The sequence below is a fragment of the Rhinolophus ferrumequinum genome, chromosome 21 (assembly GCF_004115265.2).
Source record: "Rhinolophus ferrumequinum isolate MPI-CBG mRhiFer1 chromosome 21, mRhiFer1_v1.p, whole genome shotgun sequence".
Lineage (NCBI taxonomy): Eukaryota > Metazoa > Chordata > Mammalia > Chiroptera > Rhinolophidae > Rhinolophus > Rhinolophus ferrumequinum.
Genome location: NC_046304.1, coordinates 2,016,407 through 2,034,198, shown reverse-complemented (window position 1 = coordinate 2,034,198; position 17,792 = coordinate 2,016,407). Strand labels below are relative to the sequence as shown.

Below are 17,792 nucleotides of genomic sequence, written 5' to 3'. Positions count from 1 at the left end.
GCAGGTCTATTCAGAACAGTCAAAACCCAAAAAAACCTAAATGCCCATCAACAGGTGGGTGGATAAACTGTGGTAAATGCACACAATGTAATAGTATTCAGTGATGAAAAAGATACTCACACAAACATGGATGAATCTCACAGACAAAAGGAACAGAAGAAACTGGACACTAAAAAGTACATACTATGTGATTCCGTTTATATGAAGTTCTGGGAAAGACGAATTAGTCAATGATGCTAGAAGTCAAGGTAGTATTTACCTCAAAGGGTGGGGCATTGATTGAAAGGGGTGAGGGAAACACTTGTGTTCTGTATCTTGATTTGGGTGGTGGTCACGTGGGAGTGAACATCAAGCATACACCTTAATAAACAAACTAGTAAAGAGTAACCTATAGTCATGTAATTCAGTGTTGCAGTTACGGGTAGGAGGGAAGGGCAGCTTCAGATATGAGCAAGTTCAGTGGCAGTGGGCGCCCGGTCAATTCCCTTTCAGAAAAGAAGTATGGGTCCTGGAGAGCACCGTGTGTCCTCAAGCAAGTGCCTGCCCCTCTTGGGACTCAGTTTACCCATCTGAGGAGTGGATCCAGGGATCTCCAAGGTCTCTTCCTGTACTTCTGCATCTTTTGAGGAGCAGTGGCATTTTGCCCCTATCCCAAACAAGGTTTCTCAGGCTAATCCCTTCTCAGCAGCCACAGCCTCACATGGGTGGGATCCGCAGCCCTCACACATCCGCCCAGGGCTTCAGCTGTGTGGCCTCACAAAGGTCTTTCACTGCTTTCGGTGTCTATTTCCTCATCTGTAAAAATAGACTCCAACACATCTATTCCTTGGGAACAGAATTTTCACTAAGCGCAGTGAATCCTCACAGAGCGCTTCCTGTCTCACTAGGGCTTTGCTATGCGCAGGCCGCGCACACAGCAAGCGCTTAATAAATGGTGGCTGCGAGGGGATGACTAGAATTTCCCTACAGATCGTTGTATCTTCTTGAGAAGGGGTCCGTGTGGAGGCCACAAAGTTGACTGTGGGTCAAACGCCAGACGGAAAAGTAGCCCCGGGACAGATGCCCTAGCTTTGTTTTGTTTGGAACTGCGATTGGAACGCAGCCGGAGAGGTGTTCGGCCCCTTTAAGAGTGGGATGGAATGTATCAAAACAAAAAGGTCCCGCGCTCACTGGTTGCATGCCGCACGTGACCTCACAGCTGATTTCCTGCCCCCCCCTTTTTTTCTTTTTCTTTTTTTTTTTTGCTGCGGCCGCCGCCGAGTGTCAGTTTCAGCGCCGCCGCCTGCGGTCTCTCGGGTGCGGGCTCCCGGCCGACCCGCGCCCCCGCCGTCGTCCCAACGCCTCCGCGCCTCCGCGGTAGCAGGCCCGCGCACCCGGCCCCGCCGAGCCGACGCCTGCCCCGGGTCCGAGCGGCCTCTGCCCCGCGCAGATGGCGCACTCGGCGGCAGCCGTGCCGTTGGGCGCGCTGGAGCAGGGCTGCCCCATCCGCGTGGAGCACGACCGTCGGCGCCGCCAGTTCACCGTCCGGCTGAACGGTAACGCGGTGCCCGGCCCGCCCCCGCCTTTTGTCTTCGAGCGAGCGGGGCCCGCCAAGGCTGCCCCCTAGCTGGGGCGCGCACTCCTGTCCCACATCCCTGGAGGGACGTCGCGAATGAGCGCCGCGGGGTGGCCTCTGGTGGCGGCCGTTGGGCCCAGCGCTCCCGGCGCGGGCCCGGGGTGCACTCGCGGGCTAGTTGGGGGCGCGGCCGACTCGCGGGCTGGGGAGGGGCGGGCCCACGCGGAACACCCCGGGCGGGCCCACGGGGAGGGAGGGAGGAGGCAGCAGCAAGGCAGCTCCGGCCTCCGGCCTCCGGCCTCCGGCCTCCAGCCCCTCCCTCTGCCACTGGGCACCCGCACCTGCTCAGGCCCTGCCGTTTTCCGGTGTTGTGTTGGACAACCGCTGGCGGCTGCTGTTTGAGATCCTGGAGAGTGGGTCAGCCATGACCTTCCCCTTCTCCGGTGTTAAATGGCTTCTTGCTGCCCCTGGGAACCTTAGCTTTTCTGCACCGAGGGGTTTGGAAGAATCCTCTAGGCAGACTTGGAGATGACCGAGAGAGGGGCTTCTGCCCGGGAGGGTGTGGGGTGTGGGGAGGGGTATGGTGTCGTCGTCAGACTCTAGCGTCTCTGAGAGTTCGTCCAAGTTGCCTCATCTCTGCGTGTCCCAGTTTCTCCATCCTTACTAGGGGAATAACACCAGTGCATACCTCTTGGCTGACTGTAAGAATGAAATGCTGAAATAAGAGTAAAGGCTTAGAACAGCGCCTGCGGCACACAGTAAGTGCTAATAAGCATGTACTGATCATTTTTTTTAAAACCAGAAAGCAAAGTCAAATCTTCATTACCAGTCAGGAAAGATTCCTCTACTGACTAGCCTACAGCGCCTTCTAAGAGGTCTAGGGGATCAGAAATAGAATGATAAACTCAAGGACCATGAGTTCCCTTCATCCCACCACTTTTGCATTAATAGCTTTTTCTTCCTTTCCAGCTGAGCCCCCTGCGGCAGTGTCTGAGCTGGAAGGACACTGTGCCCATTTCTGAGAAGGGAAGGCAGAGGCCCAGAAAAGTGAGAGGCTTGCCTGAGGTCAGGTAGTAAGTTGGGGCAGAGCTGGGATAGGGTCCTACGTGGTCTGACTCCTGGAACTGGGCTCCTCCAATCTGCACTTGGATGCAGTCAGGAGGGCCAGGGCCTGGGGCAGGATGTTTCTCCAACTCCCTTTTAGGCTGTGCTGGGGATTGAGCCAGGCCCTAGCATATTCCTGTCACAACATCCTTGGCATGTGGGCATCACCCCCTCACGTTACAGATGAGTAAACAGGCTCAGACCACAGGGCAGGAGTGAGTTGCCCAGCATCATTAAGTGTCAGAGCCGGAACTCAAACACTGTTCTTTCCACCTGGAAGCAAGCCCTTCCACCGCAGTAGTGCCAGCTGTGGCCTACCTGGCCATGACTCTCAGAGCCCTGGCCACTCTTGTGGGGAGGGGCATCGTGGCTTTTCAAACCCTCTTTTCTGAGGTTCCAGAGAGGCCTCTGTTTCCCTTGGTGGCTCAGGCAGCCTTATCCGTTCACAGAGAAGGGGATGTTTGGAGTTTCCCTTCTTTTTCTTCTAAATGAGTCCAGCCAAAGGACACCCTTCTAAGCTGGCTATGGTCAGGGCTAGACTTGCCTAGCCATATTTCTAAACTTGCCACTTCTGGGACCTACTACCCAGATGGCTAACTATAAAGTGGACCAGGGATCCCCCAGCCAAACCCAGGGAGCAGTGCAAGGCTGCCAGCCCCTCTCCTGCCTGTACTCGGGGGCTGTGCAGCCCAGGATGGCTCAGTCTGGGTGTGCATGGGGGCAGGGGGGCGAGAGAGGGACCATCGGTGTCTGGGCCCTACCCTGCCCCACCTGGGGAGGGGAACAGCCTATTGTAATGTCTCCTGAACCGCGAGGCCAGCCCTGGCGGCTGGCTCATCGTGTCCATCGAGTGATGTGAACACTGAGGCTGAGAGGCAAAGCCACCCTAGGGCTCCTGGTGCCCAGGCTGTCCCCATAGCTAAGCTGGGATGATGAGCTTCCAGCAAGCTCTGGTTCTGTGTGAGAGAAGAGGTCTGAGCAGCTGTATTAAGTCCTCGTTGTTCCAGGCAGGCCCTATGCACGTAGAGCCACTCACCGTATCTTCATAGCGCTGCTGGGTAGGTTGAGGGGAAACTGTTCTTCCGTTTTATAGATGAGGAGACTGAGGCATGGACGAGTGACTGACTTCCCAGGGTTTTGCACATTGGAAGTTGAAGGGCTAGGATTTGTTCCACAAGTCCTTACTGAGCACCTGCTGTGTGCCAAGCACTGTTCTAGGTGCTGGGGACTCGTGGGACTGACAGTCTCAAAGGTGGAAGACAATAAATCAAGTGTAAGGTGTCCTAGAAAACAAGAGCCTGGTAAGAAAGCAGGGCAGAGGGAAGGTGTGTCAGGAAAGGGCTGCTATTTAGAATCAAGTGTCCAGGAGAGGCTCCCTGGGCAGGTAGCATTTAAGTAAAGAAGGCAAGGACGGCAGCTACAGTGGGAAGAGTGTTCCAAGTGAAAGGAGCAGCACATGCAAGGCCCTGCAATGCCTTGTGGGCATTGGGAGCAGCAGGGGGTGGAGGAACGGAGACAGGACAATCGTGGCAGGTGACATCAGGAGGTCATGGGGGTAGATGGAGCCGCGGCCTTGGAAGGCATTGTGAGGAATTGGCTTTGACTCTTAGTGAGGTGGGTACATGGGAGGCTCCTGAGCAGAGAATGGTCGAGATGTTCCAAGCTCCCTCTGGTTGGTCTGAAGGAAATAGACTGTGAGGTAGGACAGAGCAGGGAGGTGGCTACTGCACTAGTCCAGGCAGTGTGAGCAGAGGTGGAGAGAAATGGCTAGCTCCTGGACAGATGTTGAAGGAAGCCTGGATAGGTCTTTCTGACACAGTGAGAGAATGCTACAGGTCAGGCTTGTCAGACCTCCAAAACCAGCTTCTAAAATGCTAGCTTTATATCACCATTTCATAGGTAGAGAAACCAGGGCACACAGCCAGTAGGCAGCGAAGCCAGAACTGAGCCCCCACGCCTAGGCCTTCCCTCTCAGCCAGGGTTGAGTGTCTCACTTGCTTCAAGAGGAAAGGTCATTTGGGAATCCTAGAATCAGGGGCCTTCCTCCCCAATCCCATTTTGCTGATGGAAAGACTGAGTTCCCAGAGAGTCTGCCTCTGGCCTCCCTCAGCACCCCCAGAGGCAGCAGGGCTGAAAGTGCAGCAGCAGGTCTTGTGGCATTTGGATCCCTGGATATGAGGCTCCTGCATCAGCCCATGTTGCTCCCCCCAGGAAGCCCCCATGACCCATAGCACCTTATGATGGCCACCTAGAGCCCTGTCCCTGAGCGGGGAGGGTTGGGGGGCAGGGGATGATGCCTAATATGGCAAGAGGACCAACTGGCTCTGTGGGTGGACTTTCCTGGGTAACCCCCAGGGTCTGCTCTCACATGCTTCCTGGCTGTGTTGGCTGGGCCCCTTAAGCTTTCCCAGGACACAGCCCCTTCTCTCTAACTCCCTGTGAGCCACCAACATGTGACCCTTCCCCAAACCAGGCTCTGCATGTGGAGACACCCAAAACACCATCTGGGTGCTTCTGGGGCCTGCCCTGTTCTCCGCACCCACTTGTCCCTGGTCGCTACCTCAGCCCCCAGAGGCAGTGGAAGGCCTGCTTCCAGCCTGGCCCTGCCTCACTCTCCTCATCGGTACAGGGAGCATTTTCATCCACTGATCCTCCTCTTAGGACCGCTGTGGGCAGAGTGGAGATGCTGGAGGTTAACGCCCTCTGCAAAGACCCCACGTCTCCCACCCAGAACCCCCGCTCCTCTTCCCCACTTGCCAGGGAAGATAGTGTCTTGGTGACTGCCTCTCCTGATAACTCCCTGGGGCCTTTGGTCCTGGGGTTGGGGCCAGTGCAGGGTACTGGGGTAGAGACCAGGGAAGGGTCTCTCATTACCTGAACAGCTTTAACTTTTCTCAAAACTAGTTCATTTCATGATCTTGATGTGATTCTCAGGCCCAGGAGGGAGGTAGCAGTCGTCCCAGGACAGGAGAGGTCTCGGGAACAAGATGTCGGGACTGGTCCAAGGTCACCTGGCAGAGCTGGGACTGGAACCCAGGGCCCTTCCCTGCCTTGGGCTTGTGCCTCTGACTCCCAAGAGTGGCAAGTACTGACCCTCTCTGCTAGTCAGAGGCTTGTGATTCTTGGTGCCTCACAGAACCCAGCCCAGAAAAGGGCCTGTGTCCAGCCAGGCCTTGTTCAGGGGCTCAGCCCACAATGCTCTGAGCAGAGATATCAGTATCCATGGGCCCAGCTGCCCAAACGATGGTGACGGATGGCCACGTGCCCAGGGTAAGTGGGTAACTAAAAGCACTGCCTTTGGGGGTGAAGTTTGGGCTCACCTTGAATAATAAGAAGGAGCCAATCTTGGGAGGCTCTAGAGGGGGAGGTACCAGGAGGTGGGAGCAACCTGACAAAAGCTGAGGGATGGAGAGCTGGGCATACGTGAGGAGTAGGGAGGAGGCTGCTGTGGCTGGATTAAGGCCCTGAGCTGAGGACGGATGGGATCCGACTCGGCTTCCATGGGTCGATACAGGGAGGCCCACGGAGATGTGAGCAGTGACCAGATTCCAAGCGTGTTTTGAGTTATGCCCATGGGCCTGCCACAGGATCAGCTCAGAGTCTGAGAGAAAGAAGGCAAGGAGGACTCCGGGGTCTTGACCTGAGCCACAGGGGCTGGCCATTTCTGGGGGCTCTCCAGGTGGGTTTGGAGGAGGGGGAGGGGAGTTTGGGCCATGTCAGGTGTGGGCAGTTGGGACTGGGTGACCTTGACGGGCCCTTTAAGGCCGAGGTGCCAGGCCACAGGCGACAGGCCAGGCACTCTGGGATTGTCCTCCAGCTAGTGTGGTACGATCTGGCCAGTGGGGACACGGGGGACGGTGTCATTAACACTCTCTTTCTCTCACGTGTAGCCCACACTCACCCTGGTGGCCCCGAAGCCCTTCTGTTCCTCTTTCAGCCAGAAGAGCCTCCTAAGTGACCTCAGCCTATTTCCAGCCTGCTCCACACACTGAAGCTGTGTCACTGCCTCTTAGGGCCTCTGTTTCCCTGTCTGTAAACAGGGCTCTAAGAATTCTACCCATTTTGTAAGATTCTCATGAGGATTAGTGTGTGGAGAGAGCTGAGCAGAGGCTGCCGCATGGCAGGGCCCCACAGCTGTTGCTGTCTGCTGTCTCCCCAAAGGCGCAAGGCCAGGCTCTGGAAGGCTAGAGTGCCGAGCATACCAGTAGCCCACAAGTCAGCCTCAAACCCCTGTAGTGTGTCTGGCAGAGAGAGAACAGCAGTTGTTTGGAGGACAAATATTTCTTGGGTGTCTCCCTTGGGCTGGACACTGGGGATGCAGTGGTGACCAAGCCCTTGTGACCACCAGGAGCTGATGGGTGGGGAAATGGTGGGGCAGAGACTTCCTAAGGCCACTTGGCATCTGGTCCATCCATGGTCCAAGTGGCCACTCCAGGAATATTGATCGAGAGAGTGGGTAAGCAAATGAACAGAGGAATTCTAACAAGCTTGTAAGGGCTGGAGGCCCTACCACCTCCCTCTGCAGGGATGGCAGTGGCCCAGAAGCTGAGGTGGTTTCCATGACCTGCAAGGACCTATGGGGTGTGGCCCCAGAACCCCCATCATGGCTTCCTACTACTCTTCCCCCACTCATTCCAGCATAGCTCTGTCAGTCCCATCACTGCTTCTTGAACATTCTACCTCAGGGCCTTTGCACACGCTGTTCTCGCCACCTGGACTGTTCATTCCCTATATCTTTTGGACCCTTCACCCCCTTCAGATCTTTGCTCAAGAAAGGCCTCCCTCTTTAAGATGTCAGCCCTGCCCCCTCACCCCTTCTCTGCTGTATTGTGCTCCAGCTCATGACCTTCGAATCTTATACTGTTTACAGCGATATTGCTTATTGTCTGTCTCCCTCCATGAGGGAGTGTTTGGTCAGTTTTCTTCACTGCTGCACACCTAGCATTGGAAACCCTGCCTGACACATAGTAGGCCCTCGATGAGTTTTGGGGGTAATTAAATGGCCAGGGCAGGCAGGCAGCTCCTTCGGTCGCTGGTGACCAGGTCAGGCTTAGAATAGCCTCCTGATCTCTGCTCTCCTGTCCTGGGTGAGCTGAATCAACACCAGCAGGGGTAGGAGCTGAGCACTGAGTCTTGTGCTGCCCAGTCGGGGAAGGCGGCCGTGGAGGTCAAAGCTGGGTCTCTGGCCCATCGGAGCAGCAATCAGGCCCAGAGGAGGAGGTCCTGGGGCTTTGGAGGCATGGGGAGGAGGTGAGGCTGGGGGGCCCCCCTCAGGTGGATCTGAGAAGGGGAAAGGGTATTCCAGGCAGAGGGAACTAGCGGGCAAAGGCCTGGAGGCAGGAGATAGATGGAGGGTGTGTCGAGATGGAGCAGAAAGACTGGACTGAGCTCTGGGTCTGGAGGCCTAGGTTCCAGCTTCATCCCACCTTGCTGTGGGATGTGGATGTGTGGGTCTGTTTCCCCATCTGGAAATGGGGAGGTGAATTGTACCTTCACTCCTGGAGCTTTGGAGAACCAGAAAGCTTCCTAACTGCGGTTGGACCCTGTCCTGGTATCCGGATTCATCATTTGTATCCCTCAGTCTGTCAGTCTTATACTTGGGAAACTCCCCGCAGGCCCGGGGCCCAGACAGCATTTAGGAACGAATTCTCTCTGGTACTTTAAAGCGAAAAACACATAAAATACAATTTGCTTTTAAAAATCAGAGAAACACAATTGGCATTGACATGTTTTTCTGTTAGAGACAGTGAATTGTGTATTGTAACCTCAGTTTGCTGTGTGTTCCGTGCCTGTCCTCCCCCTGCCCTTCCCTTGGCCGTCTTTTCCCTGATTGCCCTCAGCTCAGAGGTTTTCTCCTTGGAGGGTTCTCCCCTGGCTACCGCTGGCTAAATGGCCCAGTCTCTCCCCGAACCCAGCTTACTTGTTTCTTTCATACACTCACTCACAACTCCCTGAAATGACAAACCTTGGAGCTGTCTTCTTTCTGTCACTCACCACATCCGCGTCATCAGCACACCCTGCCAGCTACACCTTCCCAACAGTCAGAATCTGACCCCCCCCACGCCCCTCCTGCCTCCCTGTCTGTGTCCCTCTTCGCTCACCTGGACTAGTGCAGCAGCTACCTCACTGGTCCCCCTGCTCCTGCCCCAAGTCTGTTTGCAGAGCAGCCAGAGTGAGTCCCGTGACATCATGATGACATCCTGTCCCTCCTTTGCCGAGGACCCTCCGTGGCTCCCAGCTCATGATGGTTTAAGAGGCCCCGCAGGACCTGCCCACTCCCCAACCCCACCTCCTCGCCTTCATCTCCACCCTCTCCCGTGCCCACTGCTGCCTCAGAACCTTTGTACTGGCTGTGCCCTCTGCCGAGGACACTGTTCCCTAGACATCACGTAACCAACTCCCTCTCCTTCCTGTCTTGTCTCCACCCAGCATAACCCCTTGCTCCACCCCTGCCTGCTTCTTTGTTTGTTCTGTCTTCTCTTCTAGTGAGTTCCAGGAGGGCAGGGCTCTTTGTCTAGCTTATTCATTGCTCTGTCCCCAGCAACTGAAACAGTGCCTGAGGCTCAGTAAACATTTGTTGAATGGGATGGGTGGATAGATGCATGGCCAGTTGGGATGGCTGGGTAGGTAGATGGGCAGGCAGATGGGGAACTAAAGACTGGTTAGAGGAACGCCAGTTAAATGTTTTCCAGCAGGACTTGGGTGGACTGGTGAGCTCCAGTCTTGGCAGACCTGACCGGACACGAAAGCTAGTTTGTTCCTGCGTATGTGCCCAGTGTCACTTTCTTGTGGATGATGGTGCCACACTGTCTGACCTTCCCTGGGCCCAGCGGGTGGTCCTGACACATCTTACGGCCTGCTCTTCTGTCTCTGCAGGCTCTGATTTAGTTGGGGACTTGCCAAGCCCTGCTCTGCATCCAGCGCTGGACGTGGGACACCAGACCCTCGGGAGGGTGTTCAGATGGGGGTACAGAATGGGGGGTCCTGGGGGCCTTGGGATGCTGAGACTGAGAATAACAGCATAGGTTCATGGGGCCTTGAGTGTTCTGGGCGATGCTCTAAGCCTTTTATGCAGATTACCTCACTTAGTCCTCCAAACTCCCCAATGAGGGATGTTTTATTATATTCCCACTTTATAGATGAGGAAACTGAGGCACAGAGAGATTATTTGGGATCAAACTTCAGGCTCCAGATGGCTGTCGCTCCACCCCGGCCTCTCTGCTTGGGTCAGGCCCCTGGAGTTTCCACAGCCTCATGTGTCCACCACCCTCCCCTGCAGGATGTCACGACCGGGCTGTTCTGCTCTATGAGTATGTGGGAAAGCGGATCGTGGACCTGCAGCACACTGAGGTCCCTGATGCCTACCGTGGGCGTGGCATCGCCAAGCACCTCGCCAAGGTAGGGAGGTGGGGGTGGGGAGGTACGCCCACCCAGAGGAAACCATGGCCCTGGTGGCTGACCGCAGCCTGTTTCTTGGCCAAAGTACAAATGGGTGCCCACCTTGCCAACAGGTTGCAGCTGGGAGATTGTCAGGGAGCATATGTCACCTACTCCTGGCTCCTCTCAGGCTGGTGGCAGTGGTTCTGAGCCCAGGCCCCAGGTTCTGCACTGCTAAGCCTTCAGGGCCACCGACACCCGCTGTGTCAGGAGCTCACAGGCTGGGATCCCAGCATCTGGCACATAATAGGTGTTCAGTAAATTCTTGTTGAACAAGTGAATGATGAATGTTCAAATAAATCGGCTCGTTCCCCATTCTCCTCTTCCACTCCCTTCATCCCCAAAGCACCTCAAACCCCAGCATGCTTGGAGAGCGGGCTGGGACTTAATGAAAGGAATTGCAGCCTGGAGCAGACAATGGCCTTAAGTTCCTTGGAGGGCTGCTACAGGGGGCCCCGGTTCTTCCCTCTGCCTCCACCCCCAGTGCAGGCCTCTGCTCCTCCCCCACTCTCTGCCTGCTTTTTTAGTTGGTACTGTCTGGGCCAGGGCAGGGGACTTGTGCCCGCCATCTGTGGGAGTGACGTCTGTGAGAGCCATCTGTGTGACCAGTGAGGAAACACCAGGATTTGCTGACCTGGGTAAAGGGGAATTGGGCCCTGTCCTCACTCTGGGGATTCCTGCCCGTGACTTCCTGAGCCCTTCCTGCCCAGGGCACAAGGGCACTTACCATGTGGTTTTCGACTGGCGCCTTCGTGGGCTTTCAGTTTCTTTATCTGCAAAATGGGAGAATAGACTGGACTCTTGTCACTAGGTCTCAAGTTTTAAACCCTAGGATCAGGTGCAGACTGGACAGTGAGATGCACAAAGGCCAGCTCAGCGTTGCTGGAAAGTCACACGGGCCAACCATGTCAGCGCCAGGCCCTTAGTAGGCACTCAGTAGATGCTGCTTCCTTTTTCATCAGAAGATTCAGCCCCACCCAGGCCGTCCTTTACTTTGTTTCAGCAAACATTTATTAAACACCAACTGTGTGCAAGGCCCTGGGGGCAGGGAGGTATACCAGGCATGCCCTTGCTCTTCCTCTCCTGAGCTCATTGGAGACAGTGACACCAGCCGTAGACCGAGGCCACACACTGCCCCCGTCACTTCCCTCACCGTTGTCCTTGAAAGCCCTGTAATAACTAAGTATGACCTCCGCTGGGTGCAGGATTCCTGTGGGGCTGTGGGAGCTCTGAGGCTCCCTGACCCAGCCTCCAGGGGAAGGTTCCAGGAGGAGATGTTATGTGAGCTGTCACGTGAAGGATAAGTAAAAAAGAGGAGGTTAGGCAGACACCCAGCGGACGCAGAGCCCCTGAGATTGGAAAGCAGTCTTATTGTGGAGACAGGCCTGGGTAGGTGTGGGACAGATAAGACAGGCAATGGGGTGGCGTTCTCCAGGTTTAGCTCCTGTCCATGTTGCCACTTGGCTCTTGGTTGCCCTGTACAGAGGCCGCCTCCCGGGCAGTTTTGAGTAGGGCTCAGGATCCAATCCTTGCTCATTCTCTTCCATGACACATGTCTCGGGCAATTTACCAATGCTTTCTGCCTCAGTTTCCCCTACTGAAATAGGGGGTGGTGACAGCACCCCCTACCTCCATGTAGAACAGGTGGCCATGGGCAGCCCGGTCCCGCCCTCAGATGGAATAGCCTGAGAGGTGTGGGGGCTGGGCCCCCATGAGCCCAGGATGCGTTCTGGGCACTGACCGCTCTTTCTCTGCCCATCTGTCAGGCTGCCCTGGACTTCGTGGTGGAGGAGGACCTGAAGGCCCATCTCACGTGCTGGTACATCCAGAAGTATATCAAGGAGAACCCGCTGCCACAGTACCTGGAGCGCCTGCAGCCGTGACCCTGGCTCGCGGGGCGGGAGAGCTCCTGCCAGATCCTTCCTCACGGCCTTCACCCCGCCCTCTGAGTGCTCTCAGGAAACCTGGACCCCACGGGGACAGACTCAGAGTTATTTTTGTAAGGACGCTCATCTGTGGCCTGTGGAGGCAGCTGGCTGAGGATGGGCAGCGGTCCAGTGACTGTGACCAAGGAAAGGCCAGGCGGCCGCAGTCTGGCAGCTCCGCTCTGCAGATGCTGGCCAGCTTCTCAAAAGGCTTCACGGCCTGTTGTGAGCAGGCTTGTAAGGGCCTTCCACCAGGACCAGAACAGGAACAGGGGCGTCCCTGTGGCCAGTCTGGGTCCCACCTACTGTTCCCTGCTCTGTGATTGACAGGGGGGCTGTCTTGGATTCCTCCACCCACCAACACTGCCTCTCCATCTGTGTCCTTTCTGCAGATGAGGAGGGTGTCCCGAGCTGAAAGGAGCAATAAGAAACTGTGCCAACTTACGAGGGACACAGCGCAAGCCGTGGCTGCCACTAGCGCTGCCCCTTCTCTCCCTCTGACTTGTGTGCCCTGGCAGGGGCCAGCGAGGGGCAGCCCTCCCTGATGTGTGAGCCCAGGAGTGGGTAGACTGGGCACTGGCTCAGGCTCGACTGCACACACGCACACAGGCGCGCTCACACGGGATGCTGATTGCCACGCTGTGATTCAGCTGAGAGGCTGATGGGGGAGCACTGGCTGTTCTCTCCTTGGTACCAGTTTCCTTAACTCCTTGCCCTGTTGCCTGCCAGCTCTGCAGGAAACCAAGGTCCCTACCCCTGTGGCTGCCCTGCCCTCCCCGTTTGCCTGTCTGCCAGGGGCCAGCTCCAGGTGCAGCTAAGCATCTGGGGTGGGAGGCAAACTGTCCTCAAAAACCATCCTCACCACCCAAGAGAAAGAAAGATTTCTGTGGAGAGATTTCCTTTGTGGCCGCCAGACAGCAGAGCATTTTTCTCTTGATGAAGTCTGTCTGGGGTCGCAGGGCCCCTCCCAGACCAACCTTCCTGGTAATGGATTGGGAGGCGTACCCCAGCACCCTTTGTTTAGCACCCAGCCTTTCTGGGGGCTTTGGGGACTCAGGGTCCTGATCTCCTATGCCCTACTCCTCACGGGTCAAAGAGCAACCCAGGAGTCAGGGTCCCTTTGGAGCACAGACGTAAGTTAACAGTGAATCCCTGAGAGTGATGTGTCCTGTCCAGGCCTCTGGCTGGGGATGGGGCTCGAGATGTGGGTGCTGGGGACATTGGTTACCATGGTGACTCCTCCCTTTATCCGACTTGCTGCAGCAGATGTTGACTCGTGCTCACCTTTTCCACTCACCTCTTCACTCCTAGTCTCTACCGAGCCCCCACCCCCCACAGCAGCTCAGGGCCTTACCCCAAGCATTTGTGCACAGATACCTTCCTGCACAGTGGCAGGAACATCTCGCTGTGCACATGCACTCTCGCCTCCAGGAATCCCCAAGAGGACCGGGGCACCCCCTAGCTGTTTGCAAAGGGCTATTGTGAGGGGCAGGGAAGCCTCTGGGCCCCCCCGTGCTGGTAGTTGGAGGCCAGGAAGAACTCTCTGGCAGGAGGTGGGCTCAGCTGCTCGGTTCCCTCCAAGGCTGGGGGCGTCTAGTTCCTGGCACAGTTTGAAAAAAGGGTGGGTTGTAGGCCCAAGAGGGGCAAACGAGCCAGCCCAGGGTCTGGGCCTTTTCCCTCCCTCCCTAGGCCCACCCCCCTCCCCATTCACGCATTCCTCCCCAAGTTTAAGCACAGACTCCTTCATGAAACTTCAGCAGCTCCATGAGCTGGTGCTGTCTCCCTCTGCAGCCTGTGGGATAAGGTAACCCAGTGCTAGGAGGATGCCCTGTACACAGGGGCCCAGGGCAAGCAGGCAACCAGAGCTCAGGGAGCAGAGGGCCAGGTGGCACCAGGAGGGACCAGTTCCCGTCCCCATTGTCCCAGCCTGAACCTGTGTGCTAACAGCAGGCAACTCGCCATGCCCGGGCCAGCATGCACACAAAACACTTGTTACTTGAACCAGGAGCCGTGCCGGGTCTGGGGGGTGATGGGGAGGTCTGCGCAGCCCTGGACCCAGGGACGGCTTGTCCCTAGTTTCTGCAGGTATGACCTGGCCTCCTTTCCTTGGCTGCCTTAAAGTGCCACTGCCCCGTTACAGGGGGTCTGCTGCTGTGGCCGGCCTGGCCCCCAGGTTCCAGCAGAGCCTCGAGGCAGCAGTGATAGCCTACTCTGCTGGGCTGGGGACGCTGCAGACCCCGGCCTGGAGACCCCAGCCCCCCTCAGCCAACACAGCCACTTTTGCCATGGCTGGCCTGCCCCTGGTGCTTCCCCCATGTGTCTGGTATCCCAGCCTGTCCCCTATCTGTGCCGGATGCCCCAGGATGCTCAGGAGGCAGGGGCACCCGCGTCGGCCACCCTTCCAGGAGATTGTGCAAAGGTCCCGTGCTCTCCTGTCACATCTCGCTTTGTGGGTTTCTCGTTCTTGCCCGTTCAAAATAGGTGGTGATTCACGTGCCTTTCCTACTCAGGACCTGTCCCAGGTGATGTCTGGGCCAAGGCTGCAGACCTCCCTTTGTTACTTCTCAAACTCCTGAGCAGATTGCATGACATACATTTTGATAAAAGCTGTGGCCTAGTGCATGGCTCCAGGACTGCTGCTAGAAGAGGCACAGTGGGTGCTCTCTGGCCAGGTGCTGCCGTCCCCATGCCGCCTTGCTCCATCCCCATGGTGATCTGTTGGCCATGCTTTTACTGACGAAGATACTCAGGCACAGCAAGGTGTGGGAGCCCACAGGATGTGAGGAAGGAGAGGAGAGGAATGGTGCGCACTCCCCATTCTTCCATCCCTGCTTCTGTTCTTATTTAGTTGCTGGCACAGCCCCCATTTTCACGTAGGGAAAGAGGTTCTAAAAGGCACTGGGGTTTGGCTGAGGTCTCATGGCGTGACAGCGGTGGCATCAGGATCTGGAGACTGCCATCCGTGCCTTCCACACCGCTTATTTCCCACTGGCCAGGGTCCCCAGCATGACTCCTGCCTCCACCTGAAGTAAAAGCCAGTCTGAGGCCACAGGCTCCCCTTCACCTGTGGAACAGCTGGAAGGGGTTTACCTGCAAGAGACTGTGACGTCATACCACCTTGCATCAGCTTCTCTTAGACGTGTCCTTCCCCCCCCTAAAAAGCCTCCTCTTGGGCCTTCTGGTCCAGGGGAGGGAGGCGGGGCACCCATGCAGGCTCATGGGGTAAAGTCACAGGATGGAGAGCAGCCTGCACTGGGCCCAGGGCCACATCTCCTTCCCTGGCTGCCTTGGGATGGAGGGGCTCCTTCCTGAATGGGATGTTCTCCTCTTAATTTCCACCCTGGGGTTACAACACTACCCCAGACAAAGGACGAAGAGAAGGCCCTGCAACCCCGGGCCCTTCTCAGTTTATCCGGCTGGGTTCTCAGCAGGTCCGTGAGATACCAGCCATCACGCCGATCTTACAGATGAGGAAACAGGCTCAGAGTAGGCATTCGGTTGCTGCCCATGTGGCTAGAAGGCGAGGGAACCAGGATCCATGCCCAGTTCCTACCCTCTCTGTAAAATGATGTGTCGTGTGTCGTGAGGTCTATGTCCACTTAGGTGACAGATGGCTTTGGAGAGCAATACACAGACCACACTTTCGGCAATTTCTCTGCTCATTTGGAAGGCTGAGGTGGGTTCTGTCTTGAGCTGCCTGGTACGTGGCTCGTCAGGGATACCTGGCAGATGTGGAAAGACAACATTGCATGCGAAGCTGGGTTGTGACGGGAATATCAGTGGGGCGTCCGACCGTACCCTCATGTTCCTTCCTCAGTTCAGGGGTCTCAGATCTGCTGAAGTCCACCCAAATGTCCCCTCTACTATTCTCAGGGTCCCACTCCTTCCAAATCAACACCCTAAATTTCATATCGAAGGTCCAGCAAGGCTGTGGCTTTAACTTGTAACTCCTCAACTTGCAGGATCAAATTTAGGGTTATGTTTTCTGTTGTACCGTTCTCATGGCTAGAGGATATTAAAGAGTTTCTTTTCTGGCTGTCAAAGATGCTGTCTAGTTTTGTATCTGCGCCTTGAGCTGAGTCTACAGTTTTCTGTCTACTGATTGCAGTGTGGTCCCAGCAGCCAGCCCACACCGGAGCCACAGTGACCCAGGCAGCAGCTAATCGGTCTCCCAGTTTTGCCTTCATGAAGCACCTTTCCCCAGGCTCTTAAAATAAGTGAGGTATTAACGTAGTCATTTTACCACTGGTGCTGTGAACTTCCAGGGTCCTATTTCCCCTGCGCGATGAAGTCATTACTGGGACCCCGTAGGGTCGGATAACCAACCCCAGGTGTCCATGTTTGAGAGGTGGTTCCTCGGATGCCATTCCTGCTACCAAGTACTGTCGGTGTAGAGTCAGGAGAACGGAAACTGCCCCAGGTGCTCCAAATGGGGTGTAGTGCATGGGACTGGTTCCAAAAACTGTTGGAAGGGTGAAAGTAGCAGTGAGAAGGTGAGAGGACCCAAATATTAGTAAGTTCAGGAAGCTGCTGTCACACTGAGCTGGAGGAGCAGAAGTGGTACCCAAAGCCACGATCACTGGGCTGCTGCTGGGACCTCGCCGCATGAACAAAACCCAGGATGTCATGCACACTTGTCACTACTGCTGCCACCACTAAAACCCCCGAATTCAGCAACTCTAGTGTCCTGCCATTGTCTCCCATCAGCAGAAATTAACGGACAGCACACTGGTAAGGGCTCTGGGAAATGTGGCTTGCAGGCATCTAGCCCCTTTGTGACCTGGGGGAGGAAGGGATCTGGACGCCAGCAAATAGTTGGGATAAAATAAGGAATATTCTTGTCTGCTAGGAGCGGGGCACCTGACATTATTCCAATACATCTACACTAAAGGTTGCAACAGCACGATAGAGACGACAGACCCCCAGTGCCCGGCACTGCAGGACAGCTGTCAGATGGCAGCTCATGTTCGGAGCTATGCCGTCTTACCAACACTAGTGCCACGTGGGCTGGCTCATCATGAGCATGTACTTGGGTCGGGGGGATGCTTCCAGGCCATCCGTCGGGTTGTCAGTGGGCCACCTGCTGCGTGAGATCTGGCAATCTTCTGAATTAGAGAGGGTGGAGCACAGGGGGTCAGAGGATGGCCCCCTTGACAGGCTTCTTTCTGAAGGCTGTTCTAATCTGTGAGGAGACTCGATGAAGTCATACGTTAGCTGTGGAAAGATGCTGAGATGGGGTAGGAATAAGCCTCTCCACTGTCATTCTGGAATTTTAGAGAAAGGAGAATTGGGGAATAATCTGCCATCTAAGACAGAAAGGCCAAGTAAGTGCATGGACTAGGTCATAAAACCGGGTCATCTTGTTTAGATTTCCCAACACACCTGCAAGGGGTGAACCCTCCTCTTTTTACTGGTGGAAACACTTCGGCAAAAAAACCAATCCCATCCCCACATTGAGCACCCATATGTGTTCAGTGAGGATACAAGGGTGACCAAGGAAGATGGGGCTCCGTCTTCAGGGGACACACAGTGCAGGGTGGGGATTTGAAAGCACACACGCAGTAAGAAAACTCTGTGACAAGCCTCTTGTCATACACAGGGAAGGACCCTGGGAGGCTGTCTTGAAGAAGGGATATCTAGGTTCAAAACTAAAAGATGGGTGTGCTTTGTGAAGGGTCCAGTCCACAGGTCCCACACAACCTGGGCCCCATGACCTCTGACCTTATCTCCCACCACTCTCCAGCCACACGCGGCCCTTCCCCCCACACCCA

General features: G+C 55.9%; 1 protein-coding gene across 1 annotated transcript; it reads left to right on the top strand.

Moving 5' to 3' along the window:
* The first annotated feature begins 1,352 nt into the window (after nucleotides 1-1,352).
* Nucleotides 1,353-16,053, top strand: NATD1 (N-acetyltransferase domain containing 1). The gene is made up of 3 exons (XM_033089937.1): nucleotides 1,353-1,535; nucleotides 9,939-10,057; nucleotides 11,863-16,053. The coding sequence occupies exons 1-3, from the start codon at nucleotides 1,430-1,432 to the stop codon at nucleotides 11,977-11,979; spliced, it is 342 nt and encodes a 113-aa protein (XP_032945828.1). The 5' UTR covers nucleotides 1,353-1,429; the 3' UTR covers nucleotides 11,980-16,053.
* The last annotated feature ends 1,739 nt before the right edge of the window (nucleotides 16,054-17,792 follow it).

Excerpts from the sequence above, each read along its gene's own strand:
- NATD1 (XM_033089937.1), top strand. The coding sequence starts at position 1,430 with ATGGCGCACTCGGCGGCAGCCGTGCCGTTGGGCGCGCTGGAGCAGGGC. Across the intron at positions 1,536-9,938 it reads GTTCACCGTCCGGCTGAACG|GATGTCACGACCGGGCTGTT; the intron begins GTAACGCGGTGC and ends CCTCCCCTGCAG. Across the intron at positions 10,058-11,862 it reads TCGCCAAGCACCTCGCCAAG|GCTGCCCTGGACTTCGTGGT; the intron begins GTAGGGAGGTGG and ends CCCATCTGTCAG.